Source organism: Colobus angolensis, unplaced genomic scaffold (assembly GCF_000951035.1).
Source record: "Colobus angolensis palliatus isolate OR3802 unplaced genomic scaffold, Cang.pa_1.0 Scaffold253, whole genome shotgun sequence".
In the NCBI taxonomy this organism is placed as follows: Eukaryota; Metazoa; Chordata; class Mammalia; order Primates; family Cercopithecidae; genus Colobus; species Colobus angolensis.
Window position 1 is genome coordinate 3,824,987 of NW_012115744.1, and position 20,820 is coordinate 3,845,806.

General features: G+C 40.8%; 1 protein-coding gene across 1 annotated transcript in view; it reads right to left on the minus strand.

Moving 5' to 3' along the window:
* Positions 1–8,158: 8,158 nt before the first annotated feature.
* The window catches only part of PKD1L1 (polycystic kidney disease 1 like 1), a 182,873-nt gene continuing 170,211 nt past the window's right edge, over positions 8,159–20,820 (minus strand). The window contains 1 exon segment of the mRNA XM_011946807.1: positions 8,159–8,182. Within this exon segment, the coding sequence (XP_011802197.1) occupies positions 8,159–8,182 (24 nt within the window).

A 20,820-nucleotide genomic window follows, 5' to 3' on the forward strand; every position in this document is an offset into this window, starting at 1 on the left:
GTGGATCATCTGAGGTCAGAAGTCTGAGGCCAGCCTGATCAACATGGTGAAACCCCATCTCTACTAAAAATACAAAATTAGTGGGCATGGTGGCACATGCCTGTAATTCCAGCTACTCCGGAGGCTGAAGCAGAATTGCTTGAACCCAGGAGGTGGTAGTTGCAGTGAGCCAAGATAGTGCCACTGCCCTCCAGCCTAGGCAACAAGAGTAAAACTCCGCCTCAAAAGAAAAAAGAAAAGAAAAGAAAAGAAAAGAAAAAAGAAAAAAAAATGAAAGTTTTGGTTTTTTCATTTAGGTCATAAATACATGGGGAACTTAACCTCTTATGCAGGGTGAGGTATGAATCTAATTTATTTTTACTTGAGGACAACCAGTCATCTCACCAACTTTTGGCGGATGCTCCTTCCTTCCCTGCAGACATGTAAAATATTCATTCCGTTGTATCATATATCACTTTGCCAGTTGCTCAGGCTGAAAACCTTGGGGCGATCCAGACTCTCTTGTGCCTGACAACCAATCCATTAGCAAATCCTGACAGCTCTACCTTAAAACAAACTTTCTGAAGACAGCCATTCATCACCCCCTCCAGCACTGCCACTCAAGGCCAAACCACCACCACCTTTTGCCTGGACTACTCTATGGCCTCCTAATTAGTTTACCCCTTCATCTCTTGCTCCCCTACAGTTTTTTGTCCACATAGCAACAGAGTTATGTCTTTTTTCTTTCTTTCTTTTTTTTTTTTGAGAAGGAGTTTCGCTCTTGTTGTCCACACTGGAGTGCAGTGGCACAATCTCGTCTTACTGCAACCTCCACCTCCTGGGTTCAAGTGATTCTCCTGCCTCAGCCTCCCGAGTAGCTGAGATTACAGGCATGCACCAACATGCCCGGCTAATTTTTGTAGTTTTAGTAGAGATGGGGTTTCTTCATGTTGGTCAAGCTGGTTTCGAACTTCTGACCTCAGGTGATCCACCTGCCTAGGCCTCCCAAAGTGCTGGGATTACAGGTGTGAGCCACCACGCCGGGCTGAGTTATGTCTTTAAAAATACATTTGATCGTGCTTTTCCTTGTTCATATTCAGAATAACATTCCCAATCTTACTGTGTCTATAAGACCTCCTATGTTCTGGTTGCTGGTTGCAGTTTGCACCTCATTTTCTACTGCACTTTCTCTCTCTCTTGCTGTGTTCCAGAAACACTTGCAATTCCTTGCACACTGACTGTGTTCCCAGTTCAGGCCTTTGCACTTACTCTTTCTTCTTCCTGCTATTTCTCTCCCCTCAGAGAGCTGTACAGCTTGCTTGAACTTCATTCAACGTTTCTGTTCAAACATCACATTATCAAGAGGGGCCTTCCCTTTTAACCCTCTTAAAATAGAGCCCTCCCTAATTCACTTAATTTTTCTTCATAACATTCACCACTGTCCACGATTGCAGTATATTATTTTTATTACTTGACCCACCTGCTAGAATGTAAGCACCCTGAGGGCAGGCATTTTGTTGGTTTTGTTCTTTGATCTATTCTCAAAGCCAAGAATAGAGCCTGGGACACAGTAGAGTTTTAAAACATGACAAATAAATGGATGAATGAATGAACGGAAAAGTAAAATTTTCCATTAGGAAAGATAAAATCTTTTGTGGTAATAGTTGTACTGAGTTGAGATTAAGTCTTTCCATTTTGCTATCATTATAAAAATAATCTTAGCTATTCTTGGCCCTTTCTTTTCTCATTTGAATTTTATGATCAATGTATCAAGTTTCACATAGATCTGCATTGAAATTTTGATTGGAAATGCACTGAATTTATGCATTCATTTGACATGAACATCATCCATAAGTATGGGATGTCTTTCCACTCAGGTTTAAAGTTTTTCAATAAACATTGCGTGTTTTTTTTTTTTTAAATAAAAGTATGCACATGTTTTCCTAGATTTACTAGGTACACTCATAATTTTCTTTTTGTTGTTGTTCCCCACACTGAATAAGATCTTTTCCTTTTGCATTTTCTAATTGTTGGTGTATAGGAACAGTATGCAGTTTTTATGTCGATCTTCTAAGAAAACAGTTGGGGAGGAGGGTAGGCAAGTATGTCATCTGCAACTGAGGACTGTTTGTTTGGTTTCTTTGTCTTCTATTCTTATCCTTTCTGCACCTTATTCCATTGGCTTTATCTTACTGGTTGATTGCATTTTTTGTATTACATTGGTTTTCAACCTACAGGATACATACAGAAATAGCAAACATCCACGTCCTGTCCTCTGTTTTCCTAGGGATGCTTCTAAGACTTTGGAGGATAGCCACCTTGGTTTCCTTACACAGGTTTTATTATGAAATAATGTTGAATTTTATGAAGTACTTATTATTTATTTATTTTTTGAGATGGAGTCTCTGTCTCCCAGGCTGGAGTGCAGTGGTGCAATGACTGCAACCTCTGCCTCCTGGGTTCAGGCAATTCTCCTGCCTCAGCCTCCCAAATAGCTGAGACTACAGTTGTGGGCCACCACACCTAGCTAATTTTTGTATTTTTAGTAGAGGTGGAGTTTCACTATGTTGGCCAAGCTGGTCTCAAACTCCTGACCTCAGGTGATCCACCCGCCTCAGCATCTCAAAGTGCTGGAATTACAGGCGTAAGCCACTGTGTCCGGCCAAGTACTTTTTTCCTGTAATCTTTAATGTGGTGGATTACATTAACATATTTGCTGATGTTAAGTCATTTTTCCATCTTCAGGATAAAACCCCACTTGTTATCATGTTAGTTTTATACACTTCTGAATTTGATTTGTGTTTTAAGATATTTGAAATTATGTTTATTAGTAAGATGAGTCTATCATTTTTGTATGATGCTTTTAAGTTTTTAAAAATCCAGATTATACTAGTTTCATAGAACAAGTTGCTAAAGTTTACCTCTTTTTTTAATTCTCTGGGAGAATTTATATGAGATAAAGAGATCTGTTTTTTGAATGTCTGGTAAAATTTGCTTGTAAAAATGCTCTAGAAATTTTGAGTACCATTAGATTTCCAGTTCCATGTATTTAATGTCTTTGGTTTACATTTCCTATTTTCCTTGTCAAATTATTTATATTTTCTAGAAAATGTCATTTAAGTTTTCAAATGTATTGAAATAAAGTTGTTCATAGGATTATCTTACTAATTATTTAATCTTTATGATGTCTGAATTTGCTGTTTTATGCTTTTTTTTGCTATTTTTCTCATTATTTCTAAATCAACTCTGCTAGAAATCTATCTGCTTTAGTGTTCTTTCAAAAAATCATCTTTTGATTTTGTTGAGTTTCTCTACTGTTTCATTGTTTTTCATTTTTGTGCTTATATGTTTAAGTTTTATATTTCTATGGAGTTCTGTTGTTTGAGATCGAGTCTCGCTCTGTTGCCCAGGCTAGAGTGCAGTCGCCTGATCTCGGGGCAGTGGCGTGATCTCGGCTCGCAGCAGCCTTCACTGCCCAGGTTCAAGTGATTCTCCTGCCTCTGCCTCCTGAGTAGCTGGGACTACAGGCACGCATCACCATGCCCAGTTAAGTTTTGTATTTTTGGTAGAGACGGAGTTTTGCCATGTTGGCCGGGCTGGTCTCGAACTCCTGACCTCAGGTGATCCACCTGCCTCAGCCTCCCAAAGTGCTGGGATTACAGGCCTGAGCCACCATGCCGGCCATATTCCTATTTTTTTTATGTTTATTCAATTTATCTTCCTCTAAGTTCTTGAGTTGCATATTAAGTTATGTATTTTTAAACTTTCCTGGTTTTAAATAAATATATTTAAAATATAATTTTCCTTCTAAATACTGATTGAGATGCATCATATAATTTAGTTTGCATTGTGATTTTTCTCTGTAATTCATGAGTTTTTTCAGAGTTATTTTAAATTTTCAGTGATATGACTTTTAAAATTATCGTTTTACCTTTTGTATATCTAATTGGTCACATTGTGGTAAGAGAATGCGTTCCAGATAACATCAGTTTCCTGAAATTTTGTTCAGAGTTCTTTCTACAAGGTGTCATGCGAGAAACTCCTTTTCAAAATTAATGCTGGACTGTGAGCTCTGAAATCTACATTTGTTCATTCGCTGCAGTGTTCTGAGCAGGCTGGGCGGTGCCTAGGGGTGCATGCCCAGTGGTGTGATGGCAGCCAGTGTGCGTTTTCCACTGGAAAGCTCTCTGACAGCAAGGGCTGTGTCTGCCACAGTCTTTTCTTCATCTTGGCCATCAGCAGCTTAACTTCAGTGATTAATTTTCCTCCTGGGGTCATTTGCTTTTCTTTCCATGACTTTTTATTAACTACTGTGTAGTCTGGACATCCTTCTTTATACACTGTCTTGATTTAGTTTTCTTAATGGAGAGAGGCCAGGTAGAAAAGGAAATAGAAAAACAGAACTCACTCCCATTCACAGTGAAAGTGTTTTTTATAAAAACAAAAATAAAGCCTTAAGCAATTTTTCCACTTGTCTCATATGTGACTGTACAACCAGAGTCCTAGAAAATGTCTCTGTTTTTCTCATTCCTCTCCCTGTGGTGTGGAAACAGGATCCCAGGTCTAAAGGATGAGAACTCTCAGGGTGCAGGTTAAAACTGGATGGAGGGAGCCCAGTGGCATCAGCTGGCTGCACCCTGGTAGGTCACACAGCTAAGTTCAGCAAGAATAGAATTTAATGACATATTCTACACAATGGGATGGAATGAAAGACCTTTTTGAGGAAATAATAGTTTCTCAAAGAAGTGGAGAAATACCTATGGGAGAAGCACGCTCAGAGCAGGCACAGAGTGGATAGATTTCAGAAGGAATTTGGCTGTCACTGGTTAGAGGCCAGGCCGCTCCCCTCTGAGCAGGCTCTGACAGCAAGGAGCTGCTAGGACCTGGATGTGTGGTGTAAAAACAAAGTGGTTGTGCAGAATTTCACAGTTAACAAATCACTTTAATACAATCTCATGAACTCCTCTCACGCCTAAGGGAAAATGTTAATTGTGTTTATTTTGTGAAGTTGCATATTCGCTCAGTTTCTCCGAGCCCAATGTGAGCCCCAAACTGTATAAAAACATGCATTCAGCCCCTCTACCACCTCTATGCAACTTTACTTGCTAAAAATGTGTGACATTCCAAAGTTCTGAAATGGCCAGGGTGACCAATCATTCCCAACCATTGCTAGAAATCAACGTGACCAATGAGGACAAATGCAGCAATTGATACAATAACACCCCCATTTCTCCAGGTTTGGTTTGACAGTTCCTTTCAGGCCTTCCCCCTTGGGTTGGTTCCCTAATCATGTCCCCCTACAGAACCTTCTCCAAGGTCCACTTGCCCTACTAAGGACTCACACGGACTGTGGATTGGAGAGTCAGTCAGTCACTTACTCCCTGTGTGACCTTGGGCAAGGTGCTTAACCACCCTTGGACCCCAGTTTACTCATCTGTGAAATGGATGATGTGGTGAAGAGCGAATGAGCTGAAGTGGTCACCCTTAGAAGATGCACTTTCACATAATAGCATTTCCCTTTCCACAGCAGCTACTTGCCCTCTTTAGCCTCTGTTTCCTGTGAAATGGGGTTAGTAAAAGCTGTGCCTCCAAGAGCTCTTGTAAAAGAGGGAGGCTTCTGTGGGAGGCAGGACAATCCCTCCTTCCAGACCTCCACAGCCTGATCCTCGGCACTTATGTTTCCTACATAACAAAGGGGATAAGGCTGAAGATGGAATTAAGGCTGCTCGTCAGCCACCGTGAGATGAGGGATTATCCTAGATTATCCAGCGGGCCCAGTGTAACCACAAGGGTCCTTATTAGTGGAGGCAGGAGGCAAGAGTTTGTGTTAGAGTGATGGGATGTAAGAAGGACTTAACCTACCATTGCTGGCCTTGAAGATGGAGGAAGGGGCCATGAGCCAAGAATTGCAGGCGGCCTCTGGAGGCCAGAAAATGCAGAGAAATGGACTCCGCCCTAGAGTTTCCAGAAGGAACGTTGCCCTCATGGCAGCTTGATTTTTGTTCAGTGAGACTCATTCAGACTTCTGGCCTACAGAACTGTAAGATGATACATTAGTGTTGTTTTAAACACTAAGTTTGTGGTAACTTGATACTGCAGCCTAGCAGGGTGCCTTGCTCAGGTAACCTCCCATATGTGACGCTGTCACCATGTTCATTACCATCACCATTGTGGGCCTAAGGTATACAGAAGTGAAAGTTATCCCAAAGGTTCTCACAGTGGCTCATCCTGTAATGCAGCCTCATTTTAAGACTATCTGATCTCCATGATACATCACCTCCTCATCCAGGCCACCCAGGGCATGTGAGAAGAGCCACTCATGAGGCTCCTCGGGTGTGCTTAACCCTGCCAACCTGCGTCCTGTGTGCTATGGGAAAGGCAGCAGCCCGCCAGTGTTGCCTCTGTTGGGATTGGTTCTACCCTCCCACACAGAACTCACTGCTGGCCTTACTGCTTCCCCTCCTGAAACAGCTACCTGTAAAAGGGGCATGGGTCTTGCTTTCTTTATATTTTTCAAAGCTCTTTGAACATGGTGAGTGCTCCATGAAAGTATTTGGAATGAAAAAATCCATGAAAAGAGTCTGTCAAAGCATAGCTGGTGGAATGAAACAAGATATCACTGGATGAAGATGTATGTTGTGATGCCTTATTTATTTATTTATTATTTATTTATTTATTTGAGATGGAATCTCGCTCTGTTGCCCAGTCTGGAGCGCAGTGGTGCAATCACAGCTCACTGCAAGCTCCACCTCCTCCTGACTCAGCCTCCTAAGTAGCTGGGACTACAGGCGCCTGCCACCACGCCCGGCTAATTTTGTTTGTATTTTTTAGTGGAGATGGGGTTTCACCGTGTTAGCCAGGATGGTCTCGATCTCCTGACCTCGTGATCCGCCTGCCTTGGCCTCCCAAAGTGCTGGGATTACAGGCGTGAGCCACCGTGCCCGGCCTGTAATGCCTTATTACTTCACTGGGGAAGGGAGGAGTCTTCTCCAAGCCACCCACCCACCTGGCAGTCCTGGCTCATGCAGAGATCTCCAGTCTGGATGCACTCTCACTGTCCATCAATGTGGAACCGGGGCAACATCCCCCAAATGAGTTAGCCTGCCAATCATACAATTTACTCCCTGAGGAGACCTGTACATTCTCAAATACATAAACGCACACAGAGAATTCGTATTAGCTTCAGTCAAATCAATGAGACAGTGATGCCATGTGCCATCAGGCACTGTGCTACACACTTTAAACAAACTCTTTGAGGTGGGTTCCATTATACTCCCATTTTGCCCATGAGGTAGTTGTGGATTAAGATGGCCATGCACCTTGCTCGGTTTCTACATAATAAATGATTATACTGAAAATCTTTCCCAGGTCTGCTTGCCAGACGCTCTACCCCTGTCCTTTCCCAGTGTGCAGCCCCAGGCCCATGGGGAGGCCACAGCACGGTGTGTTTCCATGATGCTGGAGGCACCTCCATCCCATTTATCCACTTCTACCCACTGTCACTGATATGCATGCCAAACCAAGCATTTTGAAACTATTTAGAATCCAAAAATATAGCATGCACTCCAAACTTAATAATCTCCTTAGCAAATTCTGATCTGAGCATGTAGGTTTTTAAATGGATTCAAAAACAGCAGCCCAGACGACTTCAAAGTTCAGTTTGAATAACCATTTTATGTTGAATTAGTACATCAGGAAAAATGAGTTATTAATCTAGCAAGATTCAATTGTTAAATTTACAAAATAAGGACTTTATTTCAAAAATCTTATTTAATTATTAGAATGTTATCCTGGTCTCTTTCATCACTTTTATTAGACCTAAAAGAAATTTCACAAGATACAAGGCTTTTAATACTCAGATTCAGTAAAACAAACAAATAAGACAACACGTAACTCTAGGGCAACTGGCAAATGAACCACTTGGAAGAAGGCTGGAGTTAGAATCTTGTCCCACATCTGAACTCTCTGAATGGTGATTATGAGTAACAGTCTGATGACAGATAAACCTTGATTTTCATCCTGGTTTCCCATTTACCTATTGCATGAACTGGAAAAATCAACAAAACTTCTTTGTATCTCAATTCTTCTCACCTGCAAAACCAGGATGTCTGCTAAAATTGGCTGCTGGGTAGGTTAAGCAAAACAGGGTCCGTAGTGCCTATGCAAGGTACCGGGCTCCTCAGAAGTCCTTGATGTCTGCTGGCTAAAAAGAAAAAGTGAAAAACATACTGAAACAAATTCCAAATCAACCTGATATAAGTAGCAGAAGGAAAAATAAATCAGTATTTATATGTCATTGGGATGGAAAAAGGTTCTATGAAGCATAATCCTAATGGTGAAAGCTGGGAAGTGACACAGGTTATGGATAAGGTTTGAGACATCTATAAAATCAGAACGGAAGGTCTGTCCTTGAGAGACAAGATAGCGTAGTGGTTCAGAGCTGGATTCTAGAGCTTGTGTGCCTGGGTTCAATAGTAGCCTCGCCTGTTCATAGCTGTGTGACCTAGGACAAATTATCCTCCCTCTTGGTGCCTCATTTTGCTCAATCTTCAATGGAGCTAATAATAAAATATAGTCCACAGGGTTGTCATGATGATGAAAGTCATTAATACTTCTGAAGAATTTAGAACAGTGCCTGACTTATGGAAAGTACTAATTTAAATAATATATATAAAACAACACACACCAGCTCCTCAAACAGCATTGCTTTGTTCAATGTTGTTCTGTTATAATCCTGATGAGGAAAAAAATTAGTTTTGTTATATGTTATTTCACTTAAAAATAATGATTTCCAGGTAAGTGTTGATGTACTCACTCTTACTACATATATAATATACACATACACATATATATGTGTGTATACATATATATACAATTTGTTAGCTGTCAATATAAAAAATTAAAAGTCAAAAATAGACTATTGAACAAGTTTACATTCTTATTTTAAAGGGTATTGCAAAATCAGACGAAAGGCTAAATATTCCAGTTGAAAACTAAGCCACATAAATGAACAGACTATATATATTAATATATTATATTTTTATATACAGGCATATTTATATATGTGAAGGTCAGCAAACATATATAAAAATACTAAACTTCACTAACCAAAGAAATGTGAATTTCAGCAATGAGGTAAATAGTTATTTATCACATCAGTCTAAGACATAAAGGAAAGGGGATCCCCAGTATGAGCCACTGTTTTTGGGGGAAAGAAACCTCCCTCCTTGCTGGTGAGAGAGTAAACTGAAAAAATACTTCTGGAGGGCAACTTAAATTGACGCCTAGCATTCCATTACTGGAACGCTAAGCATGTGGGAGTTGTTTACATCCTATTGCTCAAGGTCATCGCCAAAATCTGATTGTAAAAATTCAAAAAACTGCAACCTCAGGCATAAACGGGTTAACAATAATTATCAAAGTCCCAGCTTCAAAATGCATTCTGCCTGATCTTGCAGGGATTTTTAAAGGTTTTTTTTCCTAAGAAAATAACTGGACAGGTGAGCAGCTATTTGCTGTGCTGGTGGTCAAGCAGGCACAGTCTCTGCTGCCCCTCCGCACAGTCGCCACCGCTGAGAGCCATGTGGGATGGCAGAGAGAGGGTGACAAGGACCCCAGGGCAAGTGTGTGGGTGCACTGCGGTCTTAAGACTGCTCTGCTAGTTTTGCCTTATGGCCCTTGTTCTTCCTCAGAGACGGATGAATGTCTCTGGGCGAGGAAAAGGAATGACAGCCAACAAGCTGGCTCAAGATTACTATTTTTTAAACAGCTTTATTGAAATATATTTGACAGGCTGGGCGCAGTGGCTCATGCCTGTAATCCCAGCACTTTGGGAGGCCGAGGCGGATGGGTCACAAGGTCAGGAGATCGAGACCACTTGGCCAATATGGTGAAACTCCGTCTCTACTTAAAAAAAATACAAAAAATAGCCAGGCATGGTGTGGGCACCTGTAGTCCTAGCTACTCAGGAGGCTGAGGCAGGAGAATCACTTGAACCCGGGAGGCGGAGGTTGCAGTGAGCCGAGATGGAGCTACTGCACTCCAGCCTGGGCAACAGAGTGAGACTCCGTCTCAAAATAAATAAATAAATTAATTAATTAAAATAATGTATATATATAATATATATATATTTGACAGATAATAAACTGCACACACTTAAAATATGCCATGTGATATATGTGTGTGTGTATATACGTGTGTGTACATGTATATGTATATACATATACACACACACACACACACACATATAACTGTAAAACCATCACTATAATCAAGATCATCACCCCAAGTTGCCTCAGGCCTCTTTGTCATGTCTCCCTCTTGCCCAGCCCCACCCTCACCCTCAGACAGCCAGGATCTGCTTTCTGTCACTCTCTATTACTTTCGCATTTCCTAGAGTTTTCTATGAATGGCAGCATTGTGTAGATACTCTTTTTGGTCTGGCTTCTTTCACTCAGCATAAATATTGTGAGGCTGTAACTATATTTCATATATTCAAAACATTAAGTAGAGATATGGAAGATACGTTTTAAAAAACAAAACTTTCAGAAACGAAAACTGCAATGTGTGAGAAAAATATGCTGCATGGGATTCAGGGAAGGTCAGACATTGCAAAAGACTCGCGACCTTGAGGATACAGCAATTTAAAATATTTAAAATGAAACACAGGGAGAAAAAAAGATGTTTTAAATGAAAAGAACACCAGTGAAACTGTGGGACAACTTTAAGTGGCTTAATACACTTGCAGTTGAAGCCAGTGAAAGTGAGTTTTCTGATCTTGATGAAAACTATAAACCCCTAGATCCAAGAAGCTCAGCAAAAGCCACACACCATAAACATGAAGACAACTAAGACACCAAGACACATCATAATCAAATTGCCCAAAACCAGAGACAAAGAGAAAATCTTAAAAGCAGCCGGAGAAAGAAGACACTTTATATACGGAGAATGAAGATAATGTGATGTGAAGCAAAAACCAAGAGAATTGCAAGAGAAATGAGCAAAGCCATACTTATAGAATGTGATTTCAACACCCCTCTCCCAGTGATTGACGGGACAAGCAGGAAGAAAGGCAGCAAGTGCCGGGCAGACCTGAACACCACCATCAGCTAACTTGATCAAGGTGACATTTACAGAACACTTCGTTCAGCAACAGCAGAATACAAATCTTTTAAAGTTCAAATGAAACATCTGCCAAGTTAGATCATGTTTTGGGCCATCAAAACAAGCTTCAATAACATTCAAATGATTCAAGACACAGGATGTTCTCTGACCACAACAGAATAAAATTAGAAATCAGTTACATAAAGACATCAGGAAAATCTCAAAATACATACAAACTAAACAATATACTTCGAAATCACCCATGAATCAAAGAATAAACCAAAAGGGAAATTGGAAAGTATTTTTATCTAAATAAAAATGAAAACATATCATTTTCATTCAGAGATGAATACTAACGCAGTACTCTGAGAGAAATCTGAAACACTAAATGCCTATATTAAAAGAAGAAAGGTCTTAAATGACCTCAGCTTTTATGTGAAAGACTATAAAAAGAAAAACAACTTAAACTCACTGTAAACAGAAGAAAGTAAATAATAAATAAATTAATAATAAAGATCAAAGCAGAAACCAGTGCTATAGAGAACAGAAAAAAAAAATAGAGAATATGAATGAACCCAAAAGCTAGTTCCTTGAGAAGATCAATTAAATTGATAAGCCTCTAGCCAGGATGATCAGAACAACAACAACAACAACAACAAACATGCAAATTGCCAATATCAGGAATGAGAGAGGTGACAACACTACACTTCTTACAGATAAAGGATAAAATGGAAATATTATGAACAAATTTATGCCTATACATTTCACAACTGAGATGAAATAGAAAAATTCCTTAATGATATACATTACCAAAGTTATCTCAAAAAGAAATAAATAAGCTGTATAGTCCTATACTTATTTAAAAATTGAATTCATAGTTAAAAAGTTTCTAATAAAAAACTTCAACTCTAGATGGCATCTCTGGTGAATTCTATCAAACATTTAAGAAAGAAATAGTTCTGATTCTAGTCAAACCCATCCAGAAAACTGAAGCAGAGAGATTATTTCCAAATTTATTCTAGGAGGACAGCATTATCCTGATACTCATATGAGATAAAGATATTACAAGAACAGTAACGAAAAAACAGAATTCAGGGTCCCCCATTGTCACTGGCTGCTTCTCCCTTGAGGAATTTTCCTCCAGATCTCTCAGCTCCAGCTCTGATGCACCCTGATTTGCTCCAGCAGCTGACTGAGCCTGGCCCCAAGCCTAGCGCATCTCCACACCTGTTTGCTCATTTGCTTTTACTGGATTGTGAGATGGTTGAGGAATTTTCTTCTTCATACCCCAGTGCTGAGAACATAGTAGGTATCTGGCAAATATTATAGGATTCAGTTTTGAAGCTGGAAGGTAGGTTGAACATAAGCGTTAGCAGAATCCAATTCAACCTGGAATGCTGTGATAAACATATGAAATCTAACAGGAATAATAATTAAGAGCTGTATTTATGACCACAAAATAAATAGCACCATTATGGAGAGAAAGGTACAGGAGCAAAGACATTGCTCAGCAATAAAATTTAAGGACAGAACAGGTTGGGAGGTGTTAAGACCTCCAAAGATCCTACTGGTTGACACTTAAATTTTTTTTTTTTTTTTTTTTTTTTGAGAAGGAGTCTTGCTGTGTCACGCAGGCTGGAGTGCAGTGGTGCAATCTTGGCTTACTGCAACATCCGCCTCCCAGGTTCAATTGATTCTCCTGTCTCAGCCTCCCGAGTAACTGGGATTACAAGCATGAGCCACCACATTCGGCTAGTTTTTGTATTTTTAGCAGAAATGGGGTTTTGCCATGTTGGCCGGGCTGGTCTGGAAATCCTGGCCTTAAGTGATCCGTGTACTTCAGCCTCCCAAAGTGTTGGGATTACAGGCGTGAGCCACCGCACCTGGCTGACACTTACATTCTGACTATCCCAAATGATTAGTCTAAGCTAATCATGATCATTCCATTTCACCACGATAAATTTAGGAATGAGTTTTAGGGAAAATATTCTTGAGGACTTCCTGAAAAAGTTTCCTCATATCTCATGATAAGACCGAGGGAGATGGTCTCTTCCTTCCATGGACATTTCATCTCTGGATGTGATCCCTGAACCTGTAGCAGATATCCTGCAACCAAGCAGGGTGTCCTCCATCCTGAGGCAAAGCTAGCACACAGCAGAATGCAGAGATGGCATCTGTCCTACCTCTCAACTTCTGGTTTTGTAGATAACATATTTCCTTGCAGTTTCAGTCAATTAGGGTCATGTTTTACATTATTTACAGTCAAAACCATTGTCAAAGGTTATAAATAATAATATAATTGGGGGCTGCATTAGTGTCAGCATAGTTTCTAAGGCAAGTGTGAAGCGTGAGAAATTATTCGGTAAAAGCCATGCTGCTGCTATAACACAGAGCCCCCAGATTCCTCAGAGCAAAACAGGATCAAGGTTTATTTCTCACGTAAGCAGGGGAAAGTTGGCACAGTTCCCATCTTAGAAAGGCGGCTCTGTCATCCTCAGCACAAGGCTTCTTTCTAACCTTGCTCCAGGTATCACTTACACTTGGGAAAGAAAAAAGAGCATGAGGCCGGGCACGGTGGCTCACGCCTGTAATCTCAGCACTTTGGGAGGCCGAGGCGGGCGGATCATGAGGTCAGGAGATCGAGACCATCCTGGCTAACACAGTGAAACCCCGTCTCTACTAAAAACACAAAAAATAAGGCAGGTGTGGTGGTGCACGCCTGTAGTCCCAGCTACTTGGGAGGCTGAGGCAGGAGAATGGCGTGAACCCGGGAGGCGGAGCTTGCAGTAAGCAGAGATCGCGCCACTGCACTCCAGCCTGGGCGACAGAGAGAGACTCCATCTCAAAAACAAAACAAAACAAAACAAAAAAACCAAAAGAAAAAAGAGCGTGAAGAGGTGCCTGCCTGATGCCTTCAGGAGCAAGTTCAGAAGCAGGACACACTGCTCTGTGTAGGGGCTGTGCAGAGCTGCAGGGGAGGTGGCCTCAGTGCCTGGGCAGTCGCTGGAGCCTGGACAAAGCTTGGGCAGCGAGGGAGACACAGAGATGGATGCTGGTAGCCATCAACATTTAGCACAGCACATATTTTTCCTAATCATGGTACTCCTGGACTATTGTTTATCATTAAGAGTAGACACAAGAAGTACAAACAAGGCCTGAGGAGAATCACCAGGAGCCCACCAGCAGATGAGGTGACTCAAAGCCACGTCATGGGAGGATGGTGGCGGTGGGAGTTGATGGGGCTTAGGCTGGGCAAGGAAGACCACCAGCGCTGCCAAGGCGAGAGGAAGAACACAACACTTCCTCACATGTGTGAGAGAAGTGGTGAAATGATTAATTTTGATTCCGGGGCGAAGCCCTTCCGTTTGGTGGAGTTTACAGAGCAGGTTATGGCTCAACATCAGAAGGGAACAAAAGAATGACAGGGTGTTGAAGTCACTCATGATTAGAATAAAGAAACGCCAGTGAGTCACATGGAGATCATACAGACCTGGTGGCTCATCAAGGAGGTATTATAGCCCACAGACAGGTGAAGATGAAGAAAACATTTTCCCTTACAAACAATAATGCACCTGTATGTGATCTGCTGGAAAGGTCTTTGACCTGTGGTTTACCAACTTCCAGTGTGCTTCAGTCTAGAGATAAGGGCAATTGAAATGAGACTATGTATTACTGATGTATAGGAGAGTTATGATTTTAAAAGTCATCCTCTTCTTGTATGAGATTCTTAGTTTCATAAGAATTTCAATTTCAGGGCTGGGCTTCAGCACATGAATGTCTTCTCTGACCCAGCATGCTGTGGAACAGGCTTGGACACTGACTTCCCACTGACCTCAAAGGCAGTGCTCTTCTTGAACTGGACTTACTTCAAATGCAAGGCAGAACTTTTTATTCTGGAAAGAATTGTGCCCACAGAACAGAGACTGGCAATCATATCCTTTTTAAAAAACGATGTTCAGCTAAGAGGTTGTTGTATTAGTAGCTAAACTAGAAGCTCTTGTCCTATGGAGAGAATCTCAAGTCTTTGAAAACATATTTTCTCCTATCCTTCACTCAAGTCATTTATCTGCTCTGAAGAATGCCAAAAACACACCACCGCGTCCTGCCCAGGGCCACACACATTTCCACTTATTTTTTAGGCTAAGCAGCAAATATGGAACCAAAAGTGGAAGAAATCAGACACTGCTGATGGCAGATGTTTTGCCAGTAGGTCAGATGGCTGCATGGTTTTTATCAAGCAGGCCCCATCACCTGAGAGCAGAGATCAAATGATCAAGGTAGTGTGTGTGGACAGCTTTTGGCAGCCACTGGCCGACTCAGTCTCCTTTGTCAGTTTCTGTCTGGGATACGATGCTGTTCAAAATGCTGGCGAGCCTTTTGTGGTTAAATTATGCTGAAACATGGTGTGTTTTGAGGAGCAAGTTGTCAGCCAGCTCAATGATACCATCAGTGGGAGTAGTCCGTAACTCAGGCTCAGCTCCCGTACCTCTGCGTCTTGGTCAGATTCTCTAATCACTCTTCCACCCACATTTCTTGCTGGTATTCTCTATGGAGATATTTGGTTACTGATACAAACATATTACTCTTGTCCCAAATAACTCAGATGTTTTGAGCTTCTGAGAATGGCTGCACCTTTACAGAGTCTAAGATGACACAGGCTCTTCCCTCCACCCCTATTTGGGTTTTAGTCCAGCAGAAACTGCGAACATATGGTGCGGGGCCCACAGATGAGGCCAGAATCTCATTAGGTAGAAATCTGAGCAATTCCGGATGTCCAACTACTACAGGAGCTCAGATGCCTTCAGGCTTTGGAACTTTCATTTATAAAAGATACTTGGGGGAAGGATAAACCATGGGCTGGGTGGGAGAAAAGAGGTGTCCAGAAAGAGCACTTGTTATGCACATTTGTGACTGGACTATTCTCTTGTTTGCTAGAAAAATAATTAATATTTGCACTGGTTTTTAAGTTATTACCATTTTCAACTTATTGTAATTTTGTATGCTATAACAACCTCATTATTGTTTAATTTTTTTTTTTTTTAACTTTGAGATAATTGTAGATTCACACACAGTTGTAAGACCTAATACAGAACACTCCTATGTACCTTTTACCAGGTTTTCCTCAATGGTCACATCTTGCAAAATTACAAAACAATATCCCAGCCAGGATATTGACATTGATACAATTAAGGTAAAGAACACTCCATCACCAAGATCCCTTCTGCTGTCCTTTCATAGACGCACCTAAGCCTTCTTCCTTCCTTCCTGACTCCTGGCAACCACGAACTGCTTCCCATGTCTATAATTTTGTCATTTTAAGAATGTTATATTGGCCTGGCGCGGTGGCTCGTGCCTGTAATCCCGCATTTTAGGAGGCCTAGGTGGGTGGATGGCTTGAGGTTTGGAGTTTGAGACTAGCCTGGCCAACATGGTGAAACCCCGTCTTTACTAAAAATACAAAAATTAGTCAGGCGTTGTGCTGTGCACCTGTAGACCCAGCTACCTGGGGAGGCTGAGGCATGAGAATCACTTTAACCCGGGAGGTGGAGGTTGCAGTGAGTCGAGATTGTACCACTGTACTCCAGCCTGGGTGACAGAGTGAGACTATGTCTCAAAAAAAAAAAAAAAAAAGTTATATAAATAGAATAATATAGTATGTAACCTTTTGAGTTTGACTTTTTGCACTCAGCATAATTCTCTGGAGATTCACCCAGGTGGTTGTGTGGATTGATAGTTTTTTTGTCTTCATTGCTTAGTAGCATTCCATGATATGAAGGGACCACAGTTTGTTTAACCATTCACTCAGTGAAAGCCATTTCCAGTTCAGAGGTGTCACAAATAAAGCTGCTGTGAACATTCATGTGCAGGTTTTTATGTAAACCTAAGTCTTCACTTCTTTGGGATCTATGATCCAGATAATTTCTGGGTGATAATTTTCATGTTTCATTTTATAAGAAACTGCCAGACTATTTCCCATAGTTGCTGTACCATTTTACATTCCCACCAGCCATGTATGAGTGATGTGGTCTCTGTATTCTTCCCAGCATTTGGTGTTGTCACTATTTTTTATTTTAGTCTTTCTAAGGTATGTAGTGATATATCATTATGGTCTTAATTTTCATTTCCCTAATGGCTAGTGATAGTCACATCTTTTCATGTGTTTGCCATTTGTACATCTTTTTCAGTGAAATGTCTGTTCATTTTTTTTTGGTCTGTTTTCTAATTAGATTATTTGCATTTTTACTGTTGAATTCTGAGGCTTGGCTTCTTTATATATTGTAGATACTAGTTCTTTGTTGACTATGTGATCTGCAAATATTTTCCTCCAGTCTGTAGAGGATTGTCTTTCCATCCTTTCAACAAAGTCATTTGCAGAACAAAAGGTTTTTTATTTTGTTGTTTTGAGACAGAGTTTCGATCTGTCGCCCAGGCTGGAGAGCAGTGACATGATCTTGGCTCACTGCAAGCTCTGTGCCTCCTTGGGTTCACACCATTCTCCTGCCTTAGCCTCCCAATTAGCTGGGACTACAGGCACCCGCCACCACGCCCGGCTAAATTTTTTGTATTTGTAGTAGAGACGGGGTTTCACCGTGTTAGCCAGGATGGTCTCAAGTTCCTGACCTCGTGATCCGCCCACCTCAGCCTTCCAAAGTGCTGGGATTACAGGCGTGAGCCACCGCACTCTGCCAGAACAAAACATTTTAATTTTTAAAGTTCCAATTTCTGATTTCCTCCTGTTTTTTCCTCCCCCAAATTTGACAGTTTCATGTTTTGCATAAAACGTTGTTCATGATCCATTTTGAGTTACTTTTGTATATGGTATGAGGTGTAGGTCCAAGTTCTTTTTGTTTTCTTGTGCTTTTGGATATTCAATTGCGTCAGTAACATTGTCAAAAATGCTATTTTTCCTTCAATGAATTGCTTCAGCACCTTTGTCAACATGAGTCTGGCATGTTTGTGTGAGTCCATTCTGGGATCTCTATTTCTGGGATCTATTCTGTTCCAAGGATCTTTGTCTCTTCCCCTCTGTCAGGACCACATGGTTTTGACTGCTGTGGCTGCATAGTATAGTATAACCACCTTCTGTGCAAGGCATCCAGTTCCTCCCCTCTCCACTCTGACCCACCATCCAAGAAACCAGCTGCCTATGAGAGTTATAAATTATGTCACCCACAGCTTTTGAAAAAAGACGCTCAACTTCTGCAGGGTGCAGGATGTTGGTAGGTCCTTCAAAGGTCAGTGCATATTTCTCAACTTTAATAATCACATTTCCTTACTCCTGCCTGGCAACGGGACCAGGATGTTTGTCAAAAAAATGCAGTAACTTATGAAAGTAGAGACTGCAAGGAGGCCCTGGCAAGCACAAATCTCTGGAAAATTATTCAACTCAGGACAGTTGCAGCAGAAACTTTCTTAAGGTCTCTACTTTTTCAAGGACAAGGGCTAGAATTTCAGTAACACTTAAATTGATTCTAAACTAGCAAGAGAAGACAGGAAGAAGGTCACCATGAGAAAAGAGTTCCTTCCTACAGTCCCAGAGATTTGTACAACCTCATTCTATATTTACTTGAATTCTGAAGATCAGATAGAATAAATCCCCACACCAGTGTAGTGAATGATGACATTGGTACACCCATGTGTGCTAGCTGTAACTTGGATCCTCTGTCTTCCACTCAAGAAAAGTCTACTGGGATACTGGTTGAGTGAACATGGCTTTGTAATAGGGAAACCCTTGGATCTGCTCCAATTTTTCCTCTCCTTGGTCCTACTTAAAACCAATTAATTGTCAAGTCTTTCAACTATATGTTGAGTAATAAATTATTCAAGACACAGCTAAGAGTGCAAAACCAGTGGGAACTGCTGTGCTAGATTTTGCCAAAGATAGACACTCACTCCCAAACCACTGGGGAAATGGATTCGATCTTTACTAACGGTGTTGTGCTGGTGACATGGATGAAGTATGTCTTTGGGATTATTACGTGATTTTATCCCTTGAGAATGAGTCACTTACCCAAGGAGGAAGCAACATGAGCTCCTGACCTCAGAGGCTCTCCTACATTCCTGCGTTCTGTAACTTGGAAAGCCAATGGGAGTATACATTCATAGCTATATAGTATTTTAGGGAAGACCCAATCGTATTTCTATTTAAAAGTACTATTTAAAATGGCAAAAAATCATCTTTTGTTATTACTTGATCTTTTCCACAAAGAACTCAGATAATCTACTTGTTTTATAATTTTAATGATAATCAACATATACTAACATACAAACATCATTCTTATAAAAGCATTTCTAAATTAAGATCTATACGGAGTAAAAAAGAAGAGTTTGCTAATTTTTTGAGTATTTTGTTTTACTTTTGTCAGATGAGTAAAATTAAATTTTTCAAAAAGCTGGAGTTAATAGAAAACTATAATACGTGTCTTCAAATATTTACATTTGCTTAAATGTATTTGTTATGGATTGAATTGTTCTTCCTCCAGAACAAAAAAGGATGTTAAAATGCTAATCCTCGGTACCAGTGAATGTGACCTTATTTTGCTGATGACCAAGTTAAGAAAAGGTCATTAGGGTGGGTCCTAATCCAATATGATTGTGTCCTTATAAAAGGAGAAAATTTGGACACCTAGGAAGAATGCCCTGTAAAAATGAGACTTATACTGCCACAAGCCAAGGAGCTAAGGGAAGCTGGGAGAGGCCTAGAACAGATCCTTCGCCAGGACCTTCAGAGGGAGCATGGTCCTGCTGACACCCTGATCTTGGACTTCTGGCCTCCAGACTGTAAGAGAATAAATTTCTGTTTGTGGCACTTTGTCATGGCAGCCCTAGCAAACTAATGCAGTATTTTACATATTCTTTTGAGAAATAATTGTAGTTTGCAAGACTCCAAATTGAAATAGAAACCTCGAAAAGAAGTCAGCTGACAGTGTATTTTAGTCCTTGAGAATTCAAGTTTCTTGAACCCTGCTAGGAGACAATTTGGCTCAAGTAAATGAATTATGTGTTCACAGTCATACAGAAGCCCTGGTCTATATCCTTAGTGCCTCCAGTGCCATTCTAGCACACATCTAAATAAAAGGGATTAACAATCATATTTCAACTTCATTGGAGCTATGTCTGCCAGGAAGGAATGAATCAGTAGCCACAGAAACATTCCTGCTTGTGAAGTCATCCCGGGAAGACTAAGTATAATCCATGAAAGCAGAGAGAATTCATTTCAGAAGGCTGTCTGCTTCAACATTTCTCTTTAGGTTTTAAGTTATTCTCACTTCTATTATATTAAGTATTTGTAAGCCGTATCTAGTTCTTTTAAATTTAATTAGCTTTTCTTGTGATGTCCATCATGGGAAAAATTCTAAGACATACTTAGAAACATGGAAAAGCTTAGAAAAAACAGTAAGAACCATTAAAACAAATCATATCTCACAGCCATGACTCTATCATTTTGTCATCTCTTTACCTGGGTAATATAATAGCTTCTCTTTTTTTCTGAGATAGAGTTTCACTCTTGTTGCCCAAGCTAGAGTACAATGGTGTTATCTCAGCTCACTGCAACCTCCGCCTCCCAGGCTCAAGCGATTCTCCTGCCTCAGCCTCCAGAGTAACTGGGATTACAGATGCCCCCCACCATGCCCAGCTAATTTTTTTGTATTTTTAGTGGAAATGGCGTTTCACCATGTTGGCCAGGCTGGTCTCAAGTGATCCACCCGACTTCAAGTGATCCACCCACCTCGGCCT